The following is a 24,858-nucleotide window of genomic DNA, read 5'->3' on the forward strand; positions in this document are numbered from 1 at the left end:
TACACTCTGTCACTTACCAGAGGTACCGCACCCAACAATACCCAGAAAAGACTAGTAACATGGACAGGGCAATAGAAGCACAAGAAAACACAGAAGGAACATCTAGCCAAACAGAACACATGAGAAGGGGAAGGTCAGCTGCTGAGAGATTGTCCACTAACACCAGTGTAGTGATTCAGGAAGATTAAGAGTCTGTCGCAGGGCAGCTAGGTTAGGACAGTCCAGCAAAATGTGGACCACAGTCAAACAAGCACCACAACAACAGTGGGGCAGATTCTCATGATGGAGGAGTTGACCATGAGTCAGCCAAGTACAGCCAATGAAGAGCTGGCAAAGGACGATGGATTCCTTAGGAGAGAATCATGTGGAGGACCTCTGAAAACTCATGGTCTCCTTTACTGTCCATAGTTTGTCAGCAAAGTCAGAGTACACCATTCCGTATTCCAAATCCTTAGAACTTGACGGCATAATACCAATCAAAAATCCAATTCCAGAATAGCAATCTCAAGAGACGGCTTGCCATTAGCCAATTTGGCCAGCATGTCAGAGATTTCATCCCCCGGGATCCTAACACGACCCGGGATCCAGACAAAGACAATCAACGAGTCCACAATGTAAGAGGGCAAAAAGGGAATCCTGGAGTCAAGACCAAGGGATGGCGAGGGCAAAAATTGCCAATAGCTTGTAAACAGCTCAAAGAGTCACTACAGATGTGGAAGGGCTTAGCAGTGCAGGAACAGATATGCTCCAGAGCACAAGAGAGGCAACCATTGAGCCATCAATATGTACTAAGTCTGAACACCAAAATTCCCTGAAAATGGAGAAGAACTGGCAGTGGAGGGCCTCTAGATGAGGCGAATCTTTCAGATATTGTGATAAGCCAAGACACAGATGTGGACAGGGGATGCACCACAGAGGTGTACGTGAGTGAGCCCGGAGAAGAGGTGGTAGAGCGAAAAAGCTGTAGTTAAGAGAAAAGGAACTGGACGCAGATGGCAATCATAATCCCAGACCTGGGCCGCCACTGTGGGAGGTGGATCTCCATATCTGGGAAGAAGACACGATAGTTTGAGTGCTCCGGAGAGTAGCTGATGTGTAACATATAAGCGATCGACTGTTGTTGGCGCAGAACCCACATCAGTTGAACTCTTCCCTCTGCTAGGAGGTTGATCACAGAGCTAGTATGAAAGGCACCAGTTGCCAGTCGTACCCCACGAGTATGTATCAGGTCTAGCATTTGTAATGTCAAATATGTTGTCGGGGCCATATGTGAGACTCCCGTAATCTAGGCTAGATTGGACAAATTCTGTGCAGAGCCATATCAGAGAGGAGCAGTCCATGCCCCAATTGGTGTTGCTGAGGCATCAAAGAGCATCAATGTGCGACCAACATGCCTGCTTGAGTTGACGAAGATGGGGAAGCCATGTCAACGAGGCATCAAAGACCACGCCCAAAAAATGATGAGAGTCCACCACATTGAGGTACTGGCCATCAAGGTACAGACCAAGATGGGGTTTGACTGTAAGGTGACAACAGAAATGCAAAAGGCATCTCTTGGAAGCTGAAAAACAGATGCCATGGGTGAGAGCCCAAGATTGTACTCAGTGTATAGCTCCTTGCAATCTGCATTCAGGAATGCCCTTTATCAACGAACAAATGTAAATGCAAAAATCATCAGCATACAAAGAGGGGGGACCATAGACCTCACAGCCACCACCAGACCATTGGTAGCCACTAAACAGGGAGGGATGCCAACTAGCTCTGCAGATGATGATGAAATTGATGAAATGTATGATGAGATAGAAGAAATTATTCAGGTAGTGAAGGGAGACGAAAATTTAATAGTCATGGGTGGCTGGAATTTGAGAGTAGGAAAAGGGAGAGAAGGAAATGTAGTAGGTGAATATGGATTGGGGGAGAGAAATGAAAGAGGAAGCCGTCTGGTAAAATTTTGCACAGAGCATAACTTAATCATAGCTAACACTTGGTTCAAGAATCATAAAAGAAGGTTGTATACATGGAAGAATCCTGGAGATACTAGAAGGTATCACATAGATTATAGAATGGTAAGACAGAGATTTAGGAACCAGGTTTTAAAATGTAAGACATTTCCAGGGGCAGATGTGGACTCTGACCACAATCTATTGGTTACGAACTGTAGATTAAAACTGAAGAAACTGCAAAAAGGTGGGAATTTAAGGAGATGGGACCTGGATAAACTGACTAAACCAGAGGTTGCACAGAGTTTCAGGGAGAGCGTAAGGGAACGATTGACAGGAATGGGGGAAAGAAATACAGTAGAAGAAGAATGGATAGCTCTGAGGGATGAAGTAGTGAAGGCAGCAGAGGATCAATCCTTGGGTAACAGAAGAAATATTGAATTTAATTGATGAGAGGAGAAAATATAAAAACGCAGTAAATGAAGCAGGCAAAAAGGAATACAAACGTCTCAAAAATGAGATCGACAGGAAGTTCAAAATGGCTAAGCAGGGATGGCTAGAGGACAAATGTAAGGATGTAGAGGCTTATCTCACTAGGGGTGAGATAGATCCTGCCCACAGGAAAATTAAAGAGACCTTTGGAGAACCACTTGTATGAATATCAAGAGCTCAGATGGAAACCCAGTTCTAAGCAAAGAAGGGAAAGCAGAAAGGTGGAAGGAGTATATAGAGGGTCTATACAAGGGCGATGTACTTGAGGACAATATTATGGAAATGGAAGAGGATGTAGATGAAGATGAAATGGGAGATATGATACTGCGTGAAGAGTTTGACAGAGCACTGAAAGACCTGAGTCGAAACAAGGCCCCGGGAGTAGACAACATTCCATTGGAACTACTGACGGCGATGGGAGAGCCAGTCCTGACAAAACTCTACCAATTGGTGAGAAAGATGTATGAGACAGGTGAAATACCCTCAGACTTCAAGAAGAATATAATAAAGCAGGTGTTGACAGATGTGAAAATTACCGAACTATCAGTTTAATAAGTCACAGCTACAAAATACTAACGTGAATTCTTTACAGGCAAATGGAAAAACTCGTAGAAGCCGACCTCGGCGAAGATCAGTTTGGATTCTGCAGAAAGGTTGGAACACGTGAGGCAATACTGACCCTACGACTTATCTTAGAAAATAGATTAAGGAAAGGCAACCCCACATTTCTAGCATTTGTACACTTAGAGAAAGCTTTTGACAATGTTGACTGGAATATTCTCTTTCAAATTCTAAAGGTGGCAGGGGTAAAATACAGGGAGCAAAAGGCTATTTACAATTTGTACAGAAACCAGACGGCAGTTATAAGAGTCGAGGGGCATGAAAGGGAAGCAGCGGTTGGGAAGGGAGTGAGACAGGGTTGTAGCCTGTCCCCGATGTTATTCAAACTGTATATTGAGCAAGCAGTAAAGGAAACAAAAGAAAAATTCAGAGTAGGTATTAAAGTCCATGGAGAAGAAATAAAAACGCTGAGGTTCGCCGATGACATTGTAATTCTGTCAGAGACAACAAAGGACTTGGAAGAACAGCTGAACGGAATGGACAGTGTCTTGAAAGGAGGATATAAGATGAACATCAACAAAAGTAAAACGAGGATAATGGAATGTAGTCGAATTAAGTTGGGTGATGCTGAGGGAATTAGATTAGGAAATGAGACACTTAAAGTAGTAAAGGAGTTTTGCTATTTGGGGAGCAAAATAACTGACGATGGTCAAAGTAGGGAGGATATAAAATGTAGACTGGCAATGGCAAGGAAAGCGTTTCTGAAGAAGAGAAATTTATTAACATCGAGTTTAGATTTAAGTGTCAGGAAGTCGTTTCTGAAAGTATTTGTATGGAGTGTAGCCATGTATGGAAGTGAAACATGGACGATAAATAGTTTAGACAAGAGGAGAATAGAACCTTTCGAAATGTGGTGCTACAGAAGAATGCTGAAGATTAGATGGGTAGATCACATAACTGATGAGGAGGTATTGAATAGAATTGGGGAGAAGAGGAGCTTGTGGCACAACTTGACAAGAAGAAGGGACCGGTTGGTAGGACATGTTCTGAGGCATCAAGGGATCACAAATTTAGCATTGGAGGGCAGCATGGAGGGTAAAAATTGTAGAGGGAGACCAAGAGATGAATACACTAAGCAGATTCAGAAGGATGTACATTGCAGTAAGTACTGGGAGATGAAGAAGCTTGCACAGGATAGAGTAGCATGGAGAGCTGCATCAAACCAGTCTCAGGACTAAAGACAACAACAACAACAACAACAACAAACAGGGAGGGACATTCAAAACAGAACCCTGAAGAACACCATTCTCCTGTATATGGGAGGCACTATGGGAGGTGCCAGTCTGTGCCTGAAAAGTGAAACACAAAAGGAAGTTCCAGATAAAAATGAGGAGTGGGCCCACAGAGGCCCCACTCATGTAAGGTGGCAAGCATGTGATAAAGCCAAATGGTATCATAAGATTTATGCACATTTAAGAAGAATATAACAAGGTGTTGATGTGGGCAAAAGCCATTCGGATAGCAAGACTCCAGGTGAACTAAATTAACTGCAATAGAGCGGTCTTGGTGAAAACCACCTTGAGTCGAATCCAAAACGTCCAGGGATTCAAGGACCCAATACACTCGTAGACTTTCATACATTCAGTAACTTGCAGAGTACATTGGTTAAACTGAACAGACAATAGCTGTCCATCTGAAGAAGCAATTCACTCAATTTCAAAACTGGAATAGTGAAACTTTCTCGCCACTGGAAAGGGAGTTCCCCTTCACTCCAAAGACAATTAAAAAGGGTGGGTATATGACGCTGGCTACCAACTGCTACTTGTTGAAGTATTTGGTTATGCACCCAGTCCAGCGCAGGAACTGTGTTGGGACAGATAGTAAGACCAATGGTGAATGCCCATTTGCTAAAAAGTGCTTTACAATGCTCCAGGCAGCAGGGAATGAAACAAAGGGAGTCATCCCAGACACTGTTTGAGAAGACAGACCACGAGTGGATATTGGACCAATGCTCTAATCTGGGCGAAATGCCAAGCAAAATGCTCAGCAATAGAGGCCAGGCTGGTGAAGACAGTACCATTCAGGAGAATTTCTGAGACACCTAAAGGGTGATGGTTGCCAAAAATGCACCTGATCTTTGCCTATACCTACGGCGAGGGAGTATGCAGCCCTATATTCCCATAAAATCTGTTTCTGGCATTTAAGAAGGCAATGAGTCCAGGCAAGAAGCCATTTAAAGGCCAGGAGGTGGTCAAGAGATGGATGCTGTTTGTAGAGTTGGAGGACAAGATGGTGGTCTTTAATAACTACAGCAATTTCCATTGAAGCAGCTGATGAAAGGATAATGTCAATCAAACTCCATTCGTACTCAACAACGCCATTGTGTGGTGGAGTGGTTGGGATGGCAACTGAGCAAAACTCATCCCAATCCACATCAGTAAAGGCCCACGTGGGAGTATGACCAGGCGAATGATGCTGAAGAAAAGATAAGATGATTACAAAATGATTGCTATTGTGCAAATCATCCTGACTCCCTACTGAACAGAGGCAAAGAATACAGGGTTACAGATGGAAAGATCACTGGCCAAGAAAGTGCCATGCAGCACACTAAAGTGTTTCGAGGCTCCAGCATTGAGCAGGTGGAGATCAATCCCTGCCAGCCGGTCTTCAACAATCTTGGCCCGGTCAATGCTCGCCGTACCACCCCACAGAGGAGAAGGAAGGGGGAAGGGAGCTGTCGAAAGAGGGAAAGAACTGCAGGATGAATAGGAGGCTGGTCTGGGGTGAGGTAACATTTGCATATTTTACCACAGAGCCTAAACAGATGCAAACAGCCACTGCTTCCAGTGCAGTATGAAAAGGAATCCAGGCACTAACAATGTCCATGCAGACCAACGTACAGACACTACCAGAGGCTCGTAAAGGGCCGACCCAGTTCTGGCAGAAGGACTGGAAAACCATGAAAAGTCAGCAAATGAGTATCGACAAAATGAGAACCCTGCAGTACAACACAAGCCACAGAGTAGAAAGAAAGAAGAGACTGCCATTCTGGAAAGTGACAATAGTAAATATTACTTCCATTGGGGGTGAGTAGTACAAGAGGTCAGATGGATGTCGAATGGGCCAGAATCAGTCATTGTGCCCAGTCAGTGTCCATCACTGGTAAAGACGGATGACATCCATGAATGTAAGATCAGATCCCGATTGAGAAGGAGGGGCGACACGTGAAATGTCAGGTGCCTCGTCCCGAGACTTATGCATCTTCTTCTTCTCCTTCAGATGGCAAGAGAAAGTGTGATAAGGAAGAGAGCAAGTCACAGCAACATCAGGATCAAAAGAGAATGAGCAGCATTGAGGTCCGCAGAGCATGTGTCCTACAACCAACGCAAGTTAACAGGTTTCCTGTTCTGGAGATGCTGAAAAAAAAGTGGTTTAGTGGCAGTGAAAGTCTCCTTGTCTGTCATGAAACAAACCAAGTAATGGAGAGAGGGTTTCATCCCAAGCCAGTAGACCTGGTCCTCCTCCGAAGAGGTGGCCATGGAGGGGAAGGTCAAGGAAGGCAAAACTAGGAACTCAGAGGGAGACAGCCACAGAAAAGCAGCCAGAAATATGGAGCTCAGCATGCTTTATGTGCAGAGCATCCACCATGATAAGAGTCCACGCAGGATACGGTGGCCAATGCACAGTGACCAGTTTTCTTCCAAAGTGCTGGGTGAGTTCATTCATTTGTTTGGAAGGGGAGAGTGTTTGCCACCTTTCAGCCGGTTGGTGGTGACAGAATCTAGGCACACACCCTGCAATCTTTCTCAAATAATTTTACAGAAACTATTATCTCTTCTTCCCCCACCCCCCTTACATACAGATTTATATGTCAGCTTCATGATGATGTGAAGACCATTTCATTAACGGTCATAGTTACTGTGATATTGAAAGGGAAGTAGAACACTGCGAGAAATTCAAAAAAGTTGTCAATGAAAAATAGGAGTCACTACAATTTTGCATATGGTGCATATTACATAACACATTGCTGCATATGAAATTTAGTAAACATATCAATTTCTTTTAGTCTTGAGTAAAGGTCTCAAAATGTCACCAATCTTGAGAAAATCGATCTGATGTAGAACACTTATTTGCGATAACGTCATGCAAGCAATAAAATCAGAATGAAATATCCACAACATTCCTCATATTTCATAAACAATTTGTGATATTGAAATGAGATTTTGGCAAATGATACACAAAGAGGATAGTATTTTGCCATATATTTATTATTCAAAACTTCATCATCTACTGTATTATTCCACTAATACTGACTTTTTTAATGAAAGACCAAGATGCTTGGGAGAGAGTTCTTCCCCAAATGGCTCAAACTATGGAAACAGAATTTAAAAAGAGAGGTCATATCCCATGGGAGACCTGAAAAAACAAAACAGAAATGGGAGAGTGGAAACATGAGATGCAAGACTGAAAAAGAATAGCAGAACAAAGAGAATAGCTGGGTCATCATAAAGGAAACACTGAGGGAGAAAGAGGTGGGGAAGGGGCAGGACAGGAAGAGGAGTAGTCAGGATGGGAAGGAGTGCACATGGGGAAGGGAATGCAGTTTGGGAGAGAAGAAAGGCTGCAATAGCTTGAGGTTTCATGCACAACACACACGTATCCCCTAAAGAGCTATGGTCTCCATGTTGGGCTCATCAGGGCAAGGATGTGAGCCTATGGCAGATAGAGGATGATCCAGGAATATCACCTCACTGGCATAAAAAAATGGACTTTGCTGTGCTGACAACTATGCCGGTGTCCTGGAGGTGTTAAAAATCACACGGAGGTGCTCACAGTGTTCCTCTGGTGTCGTGGAGAAAATGATTATGAAATCCAAGTATTTGATACAACACGACAGGCCTCGCAAGATGCTGGCCACGAAACACTGCCACGTTTTGGCAGCATTACGGAAGCTATAATGTCATGCAGGCTTCTCATAGAAGCTGAATGTCATGATGATGATGGTCTTCTGCATGTCCTCAGGTGCAACCAGAATCTGGTTGAAAGCACTGGCATTGTCAATTGTGCTGAGGATTGTAGCCCCATCCAGCGCATTGTTGTAGGAGTGGCACCAATCATGGAAGGTATGGGTGTTTAGTTTCTGGTAAGCACTTCGTACTTCTTCTTGGCTAGGTGAAGGGTAGATGCCCAAAGACTCTTGAAAGGTCACAGTACAATGGCGATGAGCAGCTCATCGAGCTCTGCCTTGGCTATCCTGAATCTGTCTGATGGTAAGGCCTGTGGCCGGCAGAAGATAGATGGTCCCAGAGTGGTGTGAACGTAGTCGACAATTAAATGATGGACCTCCCAAGAACCCCTGACAGCACTGCATGGGAGTGCAGTTGGCACACGGCAGCAGCAGTTGCACGCAAGAGGGCAGCATCTCGTGTCCCCTGTTGGCAGGCTGATGCTGTCGGTCAAGGAGAGGTCAGCGTGCAACGCCACAGCTGGCTGTATCATGGCTGGGAGGTGAGCCAACCAGATCTTGCACAGGAAACTGTCCAACACAATGTGTGCTGGAATTGTTATATCAGACAACATGAGTTGTGTCACGAAGCAGTGCTGAAGTGTCTAGTAGTGGTCAGGGGTTGGGGTCAACGAGACAATATCGCAGACCTCCACTGCATGTGTCACCTCACGATGGCTCCTGACCACAGCGAACTTGGTGGCATCCTGGGTGATGCCACAGCCAGCAAAGATGACGTAAACTAAGGAAAAGCACAAGTGCTGGTCGGGGGTTGAAAGGCGGCATGTGAGTTGCAGCGTGGTCAGAGCGAGAGCAAGCAGCAGGCAAGGAATTGGGTATCAGCACGTCAGTGCAGGGAGGAACAGCGGTGGTGGCATATGCAGATGCAAGAGCCAATGTGGGCATCGGTGTGGAGTCCAGTAACAGGGCCTTGGCCACCAGTGGTCACATTGCAGTGACTTGCACACGCAGGTTGGCATTACAGTGTTCTAGTGCCATGAGGCACACAGTCAGGTTGGCGATGCTCTTATGAGGCCCTGGAACGGAAACAGTGTGCAGTGAGGTGTTGGCTGGACCGGTGTTGAAAGCCATGGTAACTAGGCTGCACAAGGGGTGAACACAAGGAACACACGAGGGAACTAGGTTGTGGCATGAAGCACAGTAGTGTCCATAATACAGATACAGAAGCTGATGGTATGGTGCAAGCGCGGAAGTCGGCACACATGCCTAATGGAACAAGATGCCCAACAACATGCCAAATTTGTAAATTACGTTATCTGAATTTATCATCAGGTCACTGGTGTGGGAATGTCTCCCCATCTAACTCACTAAGCTAATTACAAAATTGTAAAATGAGGCAAGTGGGTACTGCAGAAAGATCAATGGCCGCACATGATTAAGAAAATAACATTTTTATTAAAACGACTAAACTACTATAGACAAAACAAGAAATGGTGTCAAAATTGAGACTTATAGGAGAAAATAACTTGCAGATGTGATGGAACTTAGTTGAAAGAGCAGTGTGGTAACAACAGTGGACAGCACATGAAGTCACTACATTGTCGTAGTGTGTCACTGGCAAAACATCAATTTTACCAATGCATGGTGCAGGATTAATCATCTCTCATGAGAGATATGGCCAGGCCAAGATCCAAGCAAAATACACAAGGCTATCACACAATTGTACCAGCAGTGAAGGAGCAGCTCGGAATTTTGACATTATGCACTTGGGCACTAACGCTTGCCATTCGGAATGTCTTACAGTGTGAAACACTGATTTACACGACCAGGAACGAGGAAAGGCTACATCAGCGGAAGTCTTGCTAGGAACAAAACTATTTTCCTGTAACAGTAGCCAGTGACTGTAAAAGGTAGATATCCTGTCAAACAGGAGAATAAAAAGCTTGGGGTGGAAGTAGGTGCACAAAGAAGGAAACTCACTGTCTTAGAAGATGGTCCTAGCAAGCTATGAACATATGGAACTGTCAAAACCAATGTGCGGCAAAGGGCCATCATAGTTGCCAGATGTGTTACCACTGAACTCTGAAAAGATGTTTTAATTTTGAGGAATTGTGGCCTTAAAATGATCACAGAGTGTCTGAGAGTGTTAACGGACGAACTGTGAAGACAAATGTAAGCTCTGACTTTTTTCTGAATAAGTTAAATCCACGTTGGTGTACCGTAAAGTAATAGTGCAAAGTGAACAATTTGCAAAGTACTGAGTGGGTGTACAACCCACAACAAACTGTGTGTAATTTTCCATTAACAGGTTAAAGTTAATACCATAAGCTGGCATTGTACTCTAAACTTTATAAAAAAGTGTGGGCTTGGTAGTTGGAAGTGTGTTCAAGGAGTGACAACACGTTAGAATTTTCTTCAATTACTTTCTCTCTTTTAGTAGTTCGCCAGACCTGAAAACAGAAAAACATTTCAAGCACCCTGTTGACACGCATAGTAGGATTGGTTTCTCATATAACTTCTCTACTCGACACAATTCTATGAGATGGAAACAGCAATAACTAAAACAAGGAATGAAAAATCAACAGGGATTATTAATGTAATAGCCAATAAGACAGATTATTGTCCTAATCCATTATCCCTCCTGTGTCTAATAAGTCTGCATTGCATAAAGACATATAAACATTCAAATTTAGGTTCAAATACTGGCTCCGTTCTATAAAGAGAAACAAATAAGCTAGTGCGAATGTCATTATCAAAGTGCACCTCAGTACTGCAATGCTGAAATTGTGAAATTTTGTGCATGCACGCACATGACTGCCCCCCCCCCCCCCCCCCCCACACACACACACACACACACACACAGTTTTTATGCCCTCATTTAAAGGAACTCTGTACCCGAGAAACACAGCCTTAAATTAAAATTTAACCTCCACTATATTTTTTACTCACTTCTTTGCATAATCTTCAACAACATGGTCCTTGGCAGTTCCAGTGATCCCATCATGATGCTGGAACAAGCTCAAACTATGTCGAGCATCAGTAATTAGTTGGGTATGCGCAGTACTTGGCCAGTCTGATGAATCTTTCTTACTGCCCCATGCTAGTCCAAATATTATTTCTGCTGCTCTGAAAGAATGGCAGAGTTCCAATACATGGTTTACAAAATCTTTGGCAAAATAGTAACAAGAAAGAGACTATCAATTTTTTTATCTGCTGTTTAGCAGAATCAGGAAGCATGCATTTGTTCAACTGCTATCAACCTTACCGTAAGTAATATACTAGGACACGGTCCATTCGTTTATAAAATGGCCTTGATGTGTAGTACCCACTCCAGTAGTGATCATCTCTGTCTGCATATGTAAAAAAATCCCCTGACAAAGTTGGGAAGTTTTGGAAGGAACTTTCTTCACGTACAGCTTTAAAATAGTCTTGAAGAGTTCCAAATTGTGCCTATGGAAAAATGTCATTTGTTTTAACAAAGTAAGCTTTAAACACTGATCATCATCATCATCATCATCACGTAACATTAATGTCGCCAAATTAAAGAAACAGTATCAGCAAGCTCCAATAAATATATCTCCAAGATGAAAATGTGGTGCAACTTGACACAGTCATATTGGAGTGTACAGCAATCACTTTTGATTTTTGATGATCAAGGCTTATTTATTCATCTTTACTGTATAGTTACAAATAAAAATTACAGATTTCAGTAGGAAACTGCCACCTGAAGGTTATCATCATCTCGTTATAGTAGCACATCACAGGTTTAATCAACATCACAAGACAGAAGAGAATGCAATTAGACTCGGAAAAGAGGAAAAGCTCAAAGGTAAACACAAATTCTGAGCTGTTATGCTTGTCATTAGATCCATAAATCATCTGAACATGAGTGATTGCTTTTCCTCATTCTTATTTGATATTTCTTTTCCTCAATATTAGCGTATTTACTCGAATCTAAGCTACACTTTTTTCCCAGTTTTTGTAATCCAAAAAGCCGCCTGCGGATTAGAATCGAGTGCAAAGTAAGAGGAAGTTTTGAAAAATGTCGGTATGTACCGCCACAACTAACTTCTGCCGTCAGATATACAGGGTGTTACAAAAAGGTACGGCCAACTTTCAGGAAACATTCTTCACACACAAATAAAGAAAAGATGTTATGTGGACATGTGTCCGGAAACGCTTAATTTCCATGTTAGAGTTCATTTTAGTGTCCTCCACCTACGCACAATGGAGCACGTTATCATGATTTCATATGGGATACTCTACCTGTGCTGCTAGAACATGTGCCTTTACAAGTTCAACACAACATGTGGTTCATGCGCGATGGAGCTCCTGCACATTTCAGGCGAAGTGTTCGTACGGTTCTCAACAACAGATTCGGTGACCGATGGATTGGTAGAGGCGGACCAATTCCATGGCCTCCACGCCCTCCTGACCTGAACCCTCTTGACTTTCATTTATGGGGGTATTTGAAAGCTCTTGTCTATGCAACCCCGGTACCAAATGTAGAGACTCTTCGTGATCGTATTGTGGACGGCTGTGATACAATACGCCATTCTCCAGGGCTGCATCAGCGCATCAGGGATTCCATGCGACGGAGGGTGGATGCATGTATCCTCGCTAACGAGGACATTTTGAACATTTCCTGTAACAAACTGTTTGAAGTCACGCTGGTACATTCTGTTGCTATGTGTTTCCATTCCATGATTAATGTGACTTGAAGAGAAGTTATAAAATGAGCTCTAACATGGAAAGTAAGCGTTTCCGGACACATGTCCACATAACATATTTTCTTTGTTTGTGTGTGAGGAATTTTTCCTGAAAGTTTGGCCGTACCTTTTTGTAACACCCTTTATGTAGGGTTTGCAGGCACAAAGATAAATACTGGCGCCAAAACCTCTGCGTCAGTAAATAAATTAAAAGAAAAGGTAGAAGAATGTAAACTTTATGCCATGTATTCTTTCATGTTTGCTGATATCTCACTTAAATTCTGTCTGCCTAATAAACTACGAAACTAGTGACACAACAGCAAACACAGGAGAAAATAGGGGAAAGCGGGGCAAGATGGGGAAGCTAACTTTAAACCCTTACAAAAGGATCAAAAATAAACAAATTCAAGTAGGTTTGATTATCATTTGTTTACTTAACCACTGAATTACAATAACATGCAAAGAAACCTGCAAACCTGTTACATTTAGTTAGAAATATCTCAATTTGAAACAAACTACCAACTCCCCGTCTTGCCCCATATGCGGGGTAAGATGGTGAACTAGCACGAATTCATCTCTAAAGCTTAAATAAGGACTGGAATAATGATATCATGCGACGATAAGGTTTCCAAACATGGTTCTGCGAATTGTAGAACCAGGTATTACGTTTTATTTAGGCTTCTTATTTTCACATAGTACACAGGTGTGAACAGCCTCGTCATCATCACTTTCTATCCCTGCACAAGTGTCGTGGGCCCAGCATCCGCAGCTAATACACCGTATCCAGCCTCCTTCAGAGAAGTCATAGCAGTATAAACATTCTTCACTCTCTTCCTCGTTGTCATTCGATCTCAGTTTATTATCCCTTGGGCATGAAGGGGTGGTTAAGACGTCAGTAGCGTTCGTCACTTTTTCGTTGTCATTATATCCTTTTGGTGGTATCCCAGGCTCATTAAACGTCTTTGAGAAGAGTTTTCATTTACATGCAGCACGTTTGGGGACTCCTTTTTGTTTAATTTCTTCAGATAGTTCACTCCTATAAGGAGATTCGGTTAAAACAATGGGTTTTCCACGCCTGTTAGATGGTTTCCTTTTGGTTTTTTTATCCACCTTTGGAATAGCTAACACCATTTCAGGGCTGGTAACCTGAAAGTTAGATGAAACAGAGGCTTGATCGTCAGTTGTTAATTGTTCAGGTGTTTTATGTCTAGACAACATTTGGTCTTCTGTTTCTGTAACTTCAGATGTGTGAGCTTGATGAATCTCTGTAGTTGAACAGGGAAGGTAATCACTTTCCTGAAACATATTTCTGTTTACAGGCCAAATGCCTGTTTTCCGAAACCCGTTCACTGCTGTGGAAATTGTAGCTGAATGAATGAAGGCTTTGCCGAATAAACTTCAACGTATAATTTACGTGTTCAAAACCCGCAGCGAGATAAACACATGAGACGATAAGAACGTAATGGTTGGACAAATAGTAGGGGCAAGACGGGGAAGCTTCCCATCTTACCCACCCCGTCTTGCCCCCTACCATGCTGTCAGGTTATGTTATGCCTACATGAACACTATTTAGTGAACATTGACTACTGACACAGCAGTTTACTGTTAATAAGACGTACTGTTCAGTCCTATATATACAGTCTGGACAAATGTTCATGTCATGTTTATAGTTATATTATTCTTATGCTGAATAGTGATACAGTCAGAAATGAAACACGGCAACTGACTAGATTTTTAAATCTAAGATGACTCTAATTTCTGTGCAGAATGTAATGTACTAAAGAGCCGCCTGCAAAGATTTTCAAACGGAGAAAAATTTTTGCTAAACTCTCGTTCAGAACATCTTCTATCATACGCAGTCTATTATTTGGTTCTTGTTGACCATTATCAAAGAAAGCAGCAGTCTCTTTCCATTGTTTCGCTTATGAGACAATTCCTCTCTTCTTTTTTATTGTAAGCGGCAGTAGCAAGCACAAAAGCAAGCCATGCCGCGAGCGGCGATAGGTCATAAAAACTCATTATCAGAATGCGACAAACAATGCATGACACAATAAAATAATGCAGATTCAGCTTAGAGTGACGTAAACACCTATAACAAAGAGAATGACACTTATCAGATCAAAGCAAAACAAGCAATCGATTCAAACCAGACGAAGCACGTGAAAAAGGAAGGGTACCCGCACAAATAAAGACGGAGCGCTTGACACATAGCAATGGCTACTTGGTAAAGCTTAACTGTTAAGCTTACGACTCGAACCAAACTACTGTAGCTGTATATTCATCCATTTGACCTAAATTGTGTCTCATGTTACAATGGACCAACTTTGTTTCGATTTGGAGGTGCGGTCTAAAACTTCTCTCTCCCCTTGAATTTCGAGTCTCAAATTTCAGGTGGGGCTTAGATTCAGGAAAATTTTTTTTTGCTTGATTTCGAGTCTCATTTTTCAGGTGTGACTTAGATTCGAGTGCGGATTAGATTTGAGTAAATACGGTATTTGATAATTCCTTAATCATATCTTATTCACTGCTTAAATTATTACATTACAAGACATTATTAACTTCTGTGATGATAAACTCTTTAAGTACTGGGATTATGTTTGTCACTGCTACTAGAGATACCAAAAAATGGTTTAATTTGAGACAGGAAGTTATGGAAATTTTTAATCTCAGCTATTCTGCCAAACATGGATTTGTGGAAGCAGGTTGCTAGGAACTTATCACAGGGCCAACTACGGACCTTGCTCACAGTCTGTAATTGGGACTTCCATGTTACTGTATTAATTGCAGAGGCCTCTATCATCGCTACTAGCTAACAGTGGTGACAAGAACATTGGTAACTGCAAAGCAGGGTAAGAGGTAATTACGAAGGGAAAAAGGAAAGCAAAATGTACCAAACTGAAATGTTTGAAACATGGGAACTATGACGCAGAAAATGGTATCTGCTTTCTGGATGAATCATGAAATGTTTTAAGAGTTCCTGTAAGCATTCATAGTTATCTGCAAATATGTCTATTGCTCAACTTATTGAAGTTTATAATGAATTAAAATATGTAAAACATAAATTCCATCCATGTGTACTTACCAACCACCTTGTCATCTTTCAGCAATGGCTTCTCCTAAAATATGTGATCACAGCTTTCATTTGGCTCACTTCTAGCCTAAATATTTCTAACATGCGCTTAAGTATCTGATTATACAAGACGCTATGATCTTAAACCAATAGTAATTACATTGTAGCATTCACACTGCTCTAGGAGGACTGCTACTGGTCAGCCACAACACAGTGGGGCAATTTGTTACATTAGATTCCATCAGTTATTTTTTTACACAGAACCTGACTTCAGCAATTTCTGGGTATATGTAAGTCATTTCTGGGCATATGCAGGTCATACAGGTGAATAATAGAGTGTAAAAACAAAATTGCTATCTTCATATTTGAGGTTACTAAACTGCAACCATGCTAGTGCTCAAGTAAAAACTACCTAGTCAAAATCCCAGTGCAGATTAACAGTTCAAACAACAGTATGCAGCCCATAAAACAGCAAAATTTATAAAACACAGTTCTAATCATAAATTCATAGGTCATCAACATGTAAGTAGTTCCCATCTTACTGCAATATACTGAGTGTTAACTGATGGACTGTATTAATTTCTGATCAGAGTGACAAAGTTGTTAGAACACTGGACCCAAAATCATGGTAAAAAGAATCAAATCCCAGGTAGGTGTTCTAATTTAGGTTCTTCATAGTTTGTCTAAATTAATTAACATGGATGTCAAGATTGTTCCCATGAAAAGGATACGGCTTAATTATGTCCCCAATCTCATCAAAACCTAGCTTGTGTTCCATTTCTAATAATTTCAATTCTGATGGGATGTTACACCCTAATTTGCTTTTGTATATTAATTTTCCATTAAATGGAAATTTAAGACAATGGCCATCTGCTAGCATTCAAAATGAGTAGATTCACATGACTATTTCTAGAGATTGCATATATGGTGTTAGGTACAGGTACTCCAATAACCAACATGATTCTTGGATGTGATCCAAATTGGAGTTGTCAACATAAATTCAAACTAAGTGTGTACTTCCAGGTTATCTAATCACAATAGCAGTAGTTGCATCAGGACTTGCTGCATGAGTGGCTACATGTGTATGTATCAAAGTGGTGGAGGTAGTAAATGCTGCTGACAAATAAGCTGCAACTGCCTGCACTATCAGTTCCCCCGTCTTCTAATGTGATACAGTCCCATAATTGTTCAGAATATGCATGTTTATTTCATTTACATTGTTTCTTTTGTAAAGTAAAGGGGTCTACAGTTTGCTTAAGCAGAAAGACAAAAAACTTTTACCTACTAAGTTGTAGCAGACACTTCATAATAAGGAAAAAGTAACTTACAATGGCTCCAAAATTATCATCCAATTTAAAGTGGTTGACAGTTCACTGCTAACTGACTGGAATGCTTCCACTAGCAACACACCAGTGGGAGCCAGGTGCTGTCGGCTCCCACTGGATTGCCGCAATCGGAGCATAAAATTTTGCCTAACAGTTCTCAAGTGGGAACTTTTCCATACAGAAAAATTTTACTTATTTCATAAAACCTAGTCCTAATTGAAATTAAGAATAGATATTTGAAATGATCTACATCATATATCAGTTTCATAATGTTTACATGAATGTTATAAAGATAGTGTGTTCAAACTGCATACTTGTTAACAATTAAGGTCTTTAAAGCAATTTTCTATTAGCATGGAGAGAGAAGCACTGTGGCAGTGCATGCTGACAGTATTTATCTCATCAATATTGCAACTCTTGGACCTTAATCATCATATACCAACTAATTTAAATCAAATTATAGGTGTTCAATTATTCAGTGAAAGTTCTAGGTAGCTTTTTCTACTTAATTCCTCAGCAATTTCTTTTCCCTCATCAAAACTTCCTAATATTTTTTGGATAAAACAGAATGTCACTTTCTGTCTATGTCTAAGTTTGCAGCTGAATGGTACGAAGATGTTCTTAGGTGGAAATGGAAATGAAGTCCAATGTTTCTTGACAGAGTGTAAGGGAACGATGTGGGAGACCCGCACTGCAGTACTAGGCAAGGTCCTAATGGAGGTCGTTTGCTCTTGCCTTCTTCCGACCATAATAGGGATGAATGATGATGATGATGAAGAAGACAACAACACAACACCACCCAGTCATCTCAGGGCAGGTGAAAATCCCTGACCTCGCCGGGAATCGAACCTGGGACCCCGTGCTCGGGAAGCAAGAACGCTACCGTGAGAGCACGAGCTGTGGACTGTTCTTAGGTAACGCAAAAAAATTACAGACAAAACTCAGGAAAGATGACTATTAGATGATTCATCATAAAGCATTGACAAACATAAAAACAGAGCGACTTCACTACAGTCCAATTAAAATTACTTGACAGCTGATGTCTGTCACTTCCTGCTACAGTGTTGTCACATCGGCTGCCAGCTACCACTCAAAGGCAACACACAAACATGGTAGGACACCTCACAAGTTCTGTTAATGTGTAACTTGGTGCAATCTTGGAAGTGACCACTGCGAGATGTGATGGAAAGTAAGATGCTCTGTCGGCAACTGATTTTAAGTGACCAATGACTGAACTGGGGTGGAAGACATTTTTCATAGCTCTGAATTTAAACTCATATCCTAACCTAACCACAACTTCATGATGTGCAATGTCCCCAAGGAAATGGCGATCAACAATCTGCAGCAGAACAAAAAGCACGATCTCATTGTTAACAGTGATTAAAGTGAACCTCCATTAGGAAACTCAAGACAGAATAATTTCAGCATCAGGCCTAAAATCAAACTGTAATTTCTTGCTATTGTTGGCTACCTGAAACTATAATCACACTGTTACATGAGCTGCTGCATTTTCAACCAAAGATCAGTCCTGGTTGGCACTTGGTTGCAGATTATAGGCGAGACATGCTGATTCCAAATGAAAAAAGAATGATGGGAAGATATAATGACAAATAAAAAGTCAGTGCAACAATGAAAATAACATGGCAAAGTATTAGAAATAAAAAATTACATTTATTCCAATTAACTGAATAAAACAATAATCAAGAAATAATAAAATTCCTGCTATTATCTTCTACCTGCTATTATCTCCTACACATTAGGTTTACATGCTACATCAAGTGCTACGCCGCTAAATTGCGTCAGATGGTTATATTTAGGATTCTGGTGACCCCATCACTATAATGAATTGCAACTTTCAAAAATTCAACTTCATGCAATGTTGTGCAAGATCTCTGTGGCTATAATAGCTGTAGAATCTTGTGGAGAAGGACCCAGTAGTGTTTGGTTAACGCTGTGTATGACACATTTGTATTTTGTTAGCACTGTTTTGTAAGGTGTGTTCTTTTTGGTGTGGTTATCATGTGTGATGAAATACAAAATAAAAGAGCCATACCCAGGATTCAAAATCCTGAACAAGAAAGAAAGCTGGACGAGAAACTGAAAGTGAAATAACAAATTGCTAGGCATTTTGGCAATGACGAATGGTTCAGGCTGACGCTGTGTGCTCTGGAGGAAACCAGCTCCAATGAAAGAAGTGTCGGCTACCAAGCAACTTTAATCAGACAAAAGCTTTAAAGCTACTGTTCTTTTTTTTTTAGTTCAAGTACATGTAACAGCAAAGGCACCCATTCTAAAATCTCTGCAGTGTCAGTCTGATTACAGTTTCACTTTGATGATCGTATTCCTTACATATTATTTCATACGTTCACAAATTTCCCATTTTCAATCCAGCAATATATACTGTAAGGCATAAATGGCATATTTTTCATTCACATGCATACAACTGTGATCAGAATTACAGCTCACAAAAATATGATAAATGTATCAAAAGGAGAGGAACTAAATGTTTCAAAAGCTAAAAATGGTCTATTGGCAGCAGTGAATTTTTGTCTCCTGAAGCTAAGCAAATTACTGGCCAGCCATTCAGGCTCCTTGTAATTTTTAAAAACATTACAAATTATTATAGTCTACTCACAGATATGATACACCATATTCATGAAATTGTAATTTATGTGCAGTCTTGATAAAGAAATATCACCTAATGAAAACAGTAAATATTTAGTTTTAACAAAAAAATAGAGATTTACCTGAACATGATAATGTTTGTTTTGATTCATATAATCAAAGAGCCTTTGATAATTATTGAACTGAACATCCCATTCAGAAGCATGATCATATCTAAAATCATCACCAAGTGGTGCAATAACAACATTTGTTCGAAACAGTTGAGCTTTCTTCATGTACTGGTCCAATAACAACTGAGCTCTGAAAAAAAAGTTTTATTATTTTTCTCAGGTTTTATAATGGGAAGTAGTTTATTCAAGTGGCAACGTTCAAGACAGAATCATGTTATAACTACAACTGTACCCATAAATGAGATATAAACAAGTATATCAAAATCTGAAATACCAATTTTATTACCAAAAAGTATATTAAGAAGTAGATTAGATTCAGCATGAGATCATAGTCGTGTAGCTGGATACGAGAATTACTACATCCTTGGTGCAACCAGTTTCAATACACACGAAGCTCTAGGATTGGCTGATTTGGGGGAAGGGGACCAAACAGCGAGGTCATTGGGCCCACTGGATTAGGGAAGGCAGTCAGCTGTGCCCTTTCAAAGGAACCATCCCGGCAATTGCCTGAAGCAATTTAAGGAAATCACGGAAAACCTAAATCACGACCATTGTCCTCCTGAATGCGAGTCCAATGAAGCTCTACAAGATCAACTGTTTTGGCAGTGAAATAACAACATAATCCAACACAAGTATGCACTGACACAATGTTTACAATTTTAATACAACTGTACTATATTGCATCATGAACTTAAGATATTGATTATATTAATTACAAGAGAATGGTCCACTAATGTTGTGCTGAGTTCTGTGTAAATATTTTTGGTAATGTAGTTAATATCACGAAAAATCCATTTGTGAAGTTTTGGCTGATGCTATACATGCAAAGTTACATAATAGTTTCTAAGACTACTGTAAGGAGAAAACAAACAGATACTGCTGGGTGTCAAGTGTTAACAGTTATTTTAACAAGCACACTGTGCAAGAATGATAAAATGCAGCAACCTTATTTTCAGTGTAGCATTCGCTGGAAAACATACTACTTTGAATATGTGTTAAAAATGGAAATCAACATTAGATTTTTGCAAATCTTTGTTTAAAAATTCCTGGAAAGTATCTGAAACACTCCTAAGAAAGAACAAGCTTGTAGCAAATATTTTTAACATTCAACCTGTCAGCATATCAGTAAGTTTTTTGCCTGTTATGAATATCTGAAGCAGATGGAAGTTGAAGTCACACACAAAAAAGCATGAAAAACATCTGATATGTAATATAGCTTATGTCTTAGATAAACCTTAAAATATTTAAGTAATGTGGATAAGAGTAGCACAACTGAAATAGCTGCATGAATATTAGCTTAACAGCCAAAGGAATACTACTAATGCTACTCACACGATTATTTTAAAATGTCAGTAATCAACTGCCAAAACATTCACAACAATGTCCCTTAGCTTAAAGCACTCCAAAAAAGCAGTGGAGCTCACATTAAACCAGATATAGAAAACTGGCTTGGACCACAAAGTGTCAGCAGGGCAATTTTTGTGGTAAACATACAGATTTATTGAAAGGATATGCTAAGAGAAAATGGAGATATTATATTCATTGCAGTAGACAAGAAACTCAAATTGGCCAAGACACAAATTGGAATACATGAGCGATCATTTGGGCAAGCCCCCCCCCCTTCCCCCCTCCCCTCCCCCCCTCCCCCCCTATCAATGAGGGGCATAAGCTATATTTGGACCCTCTATCCGTCACCAAACTCAGTCAGTTTGGATAATTACTTTTGTAAGTGGTGAGCGTGACAAGACTTCCTGTGCAACAATGCTAAAAGCTTTCTCTGAAAATTACTTAGAACACACAGTTTGGAGACTCACTCATGACAGAAGTATATTAGATCCGATGGCAACAAAGAGATCTGTGCTCTTTGAAGACGTCACCACTGAAACTGGTATCAGTGACCGAGAGGCAGTTGTAGCAACAATTAGTAAAATACAAAGGCCAACAAATGCAAGCAGAAAGAGTTATATGTTCAGTAAATAAAGAGGCAGCAGTGCCTCCTTGTAAGTAAGGACTTAACATTTATCTTTGGGTGTGAGCATGTACAGGAACTGTGGGTCAAGTTTAGAAACATATTTGATCAATTCCAGGATGGGTACGTACTTCGTAGAATAATTTATTATGCCAGGACTCATCATGGTATACAGTACCTATAAACAAACACCCAAAGAAACTGTGACTACTGCACAATAGGTGTGAAACAAAGCATAATGGTACAGATAAAAAGGTATTAATTGCAACATGTTTGGCCATCCAAAGAGAAATGTATGAAACTTTCAATGCCTACTGTAGTAGGGTTTTACTGATGAACCCCTCATAAAAGTGAAATAAATTCTGGTAATAATATATAAAGGCTGTCAGAGGCACCAGAGTAAGTATCTAGATACTCCTGGATGAGACAGGAACCAAAAGTTGGGTACCAAAGCAAAATCTGAAATACCAATTTTATTACCAAAAATATTATCACATGCAGTATCAAAAGAAATTTGTGACTGGACTGAGGATTTATTGTTAAGGAGGACACACCATGGAGAGTCATTGACAGATGTAGGAATAACTTCAAGCTTAGCTCAGGAAAGTGTGCTGAGATTAGGGACATGAAAAATTCATGTTTACAATAAATATGAAGATAGATGCAAATTCTGCCTCAAAATGTGAAAACGTGACTTTATGTAATAAATGCTGTTTCTGTATACAAATTAACCATTTCAATTGAAATAGTTTGAAATAACTTTGCTTTCTGCATATAAATATCACAAAAGTAATCAATTTCTAGTTACTGGTAAAGCCCAATTTGGGAAGAGTATGTGCTAAAGAACGTATCTGCAAAATAAAGAGCGCACCTATTCACAAATGCAACAATGTATCAGTGTAACTGTTGGTCAGGTCCCGGTCCCACATCAGTCAGTGGGCAGCTGAATGGTGTCTATAGGATACACATCACATAAAGGCACTTGAAATCTCAGAACAATGAATGCTTGCTGATTATCATGCAAAAGTGAAGACATTACAACATGACCATTTTATGTGCGGGATGTTCTGAACTGTTATTATACAGGACACTGCTAAAGGCTGGACCTGCACTACCTTGTTTATGACATTGTGAACCTCAGCAAGCAATTGCATGGCAACCATTAACAAATGCTCTGTGTACTCCAATTTTGCTTTGCATTGTGTGTAGCTCATTATTTTGGAATGAGCAAAGAGACTAATGCTAGTCCATCATGGAGTTGGAGCATGGCTATAATATCAGAAGGGACTGGACATTTATGTGTCAATTCTGCTTTCGTAGAAACACAGTACACAGATTGGATGACCTGTGAGTGGGCACAGTGCACCAAGGGTGACATAATTTTTGTTTTGGTAACAAGGCTGGAACCACTCTGGTGCACCAAGTCACTGGACAGAGATGGTGTTTGCTCCTTCTAGCAGATGAAGATATCTCATGGCTTCATTCAATGCCAAAGACTTTACTGTGAGCTGAGTAGAGTGTTGCTGACTACGGACTGTATCCTATTGGTCAAAATGATGGTGAAACTGAGATATCAGAGTAACAAAGAAGTAAACTCTGAGTAGTCACAGAAGGGTTAAACTATTGCCAATTGCTCAACTGGAGGAGGAGAGGGGTTCATATGCATTTTTGCACACTACAAGAGAATGTCTTAATATCCGATTTTATTCACAGCATCAGTTGTCAGTGGCAAGGTGCCTCATGCTTCATGTGGTCACATTATCATTACACAAAAAAGTCTCCTTTTGCTGTAGTAAATTTAAAAGAAATTATACATTGGCCCTGGTATCTGTGTTGAATTCAATAGAGCTAATAAGGTCCTCACCTCTGAGCTACATTCTGATCAGTGATTGCTTGTGGTGGCTTCTTCCAGGGGCAAGATATTCCATACCCAGGCAATCGTCGAAAATCAAACTGACAACAGACCTTCGGGTCTGGTCCACAAGTATGTGGAACATCATAACTATAGAATGGCATCATGTGAGTCAGCAAATCTGTTGTTCCAGAATGATCTGTAAAAAATTTCATCAATATTCTACGTAAGAGAAGAAATTTTATACCTTCTCTCAACATATGTCAACAACATGACATATTATTTTAATATGTTTATGCAAAATAATATGGGATACAGCGATACAATAAAGAGAGTTGCACAAAATTCATCATTACAGCTTATGTCAGAAAATAATGAGCAAAAGTACAATGCTGATTATGCAGTACAATCAAAAGCGTAGGAATTATGAAAGACAATTTTACTAGTGTTTACTGTGATTATAATGAAGCTTGCAGCTTGAACTGCAGATTTACAGGTCACTGCTGCCTGCATCTGCCATAAGACAGCTGCTCATACTTCCCCTGAGTGTTACACATAAGGCACCTGCGCTGAGTCTGAGGTTTCCCCTGCTGAATGTCACTGAGCCTGGTCCTCGGACAGTAACACTGTGCATGTGCATTCCATACTATGCGACTAAATGTTCAGGTGTTTTCCAAAGGCTCACATGTGTCACAGTCTTTTCAGTGAACCTGTCTGCAACCCAACATGTCATCTATATGGGGAATAGCAATATATCCTTTTCATAATATTTTTGATTTTCTAACCTGGACTTTCTATTGTTAGATTTATGAAGAAATTTTTAGAGAATGGTTCCATGTTAGACAAATAAAAATCTAGAGAACTCAATGTTTTAACTAAAAATTAATTACACAAGGTAGGAGACACCTTGGAAAGAAGTCTGAGAAAGCCACTGTGTGGTTTTGCACTTCAGACTGCTTTGTCAGCAGCCTGTGCTCACAGAGTTATGCACAAACTCCAACTGAAACCGTATAAAATAACACTAGTGCATCGACTGTCTAACTCAGATACTGTATCTCAACATTATTACTGCTACTGGCTGTTACTGCCTGTGTGTAATGGGGAGGTCGAACCCGAAATGCTCTTTTTTTCTGATGAAGCACAGTTGCATTTTGTCAGGGTACATAAATTCGAAGAACT

General features: G+C 40.5%; 1 protein-coding gene across 2 annotated transcripts in view; it reads right to left on the reverse strand.

Annotated features, from left to right (window-relative positions):
- LOC124582178 (alpha-mannosidase 2) overlaps positions 1-24,858 on the reverse strand; it is a 199,248-nt gene that overhangs the window by 74,240 nt on the left and 100,150 nt on the right. For both annotated transcript variants that reach the window (XM_047131307.1, XM_047131310.1), the window contains exons 8-11: positions 23,692-23,878; positions 19,811-19,988; positions 11,225-11,409; positions 10,909-11,085 (exon numbers count right to left, since the gene is read on the reverse strand). In XM_047131307.1, the coding sequence (XP_046987263.1) occupies positions 10,909-11,085; positions 11,225-11,409; positions 19,811-19,988; positions 23,692-23,878 (727 nt within the window). The remainder of the gene's footprint in view (positions 1-10,908; positions 11,086-11,224; positions 11,410-19,810; positions 19,989-23,691; positions 23,879-24,858) is intronic.

Source organism: Schistocerca americana, chromosome 1 (assembly GCF_021461395.2).
Source record: "Schistocerca americana isolate TAMUIC-IGC-003095 chromosome 1, iqSchAmer2.1, whole genome shotgun sequence".
NCBI lineage: Eukaryota > Metazoa > Arthropoda > Insecta > Orthoptera > Acrididae > Schistocerca > Schistocerca americana.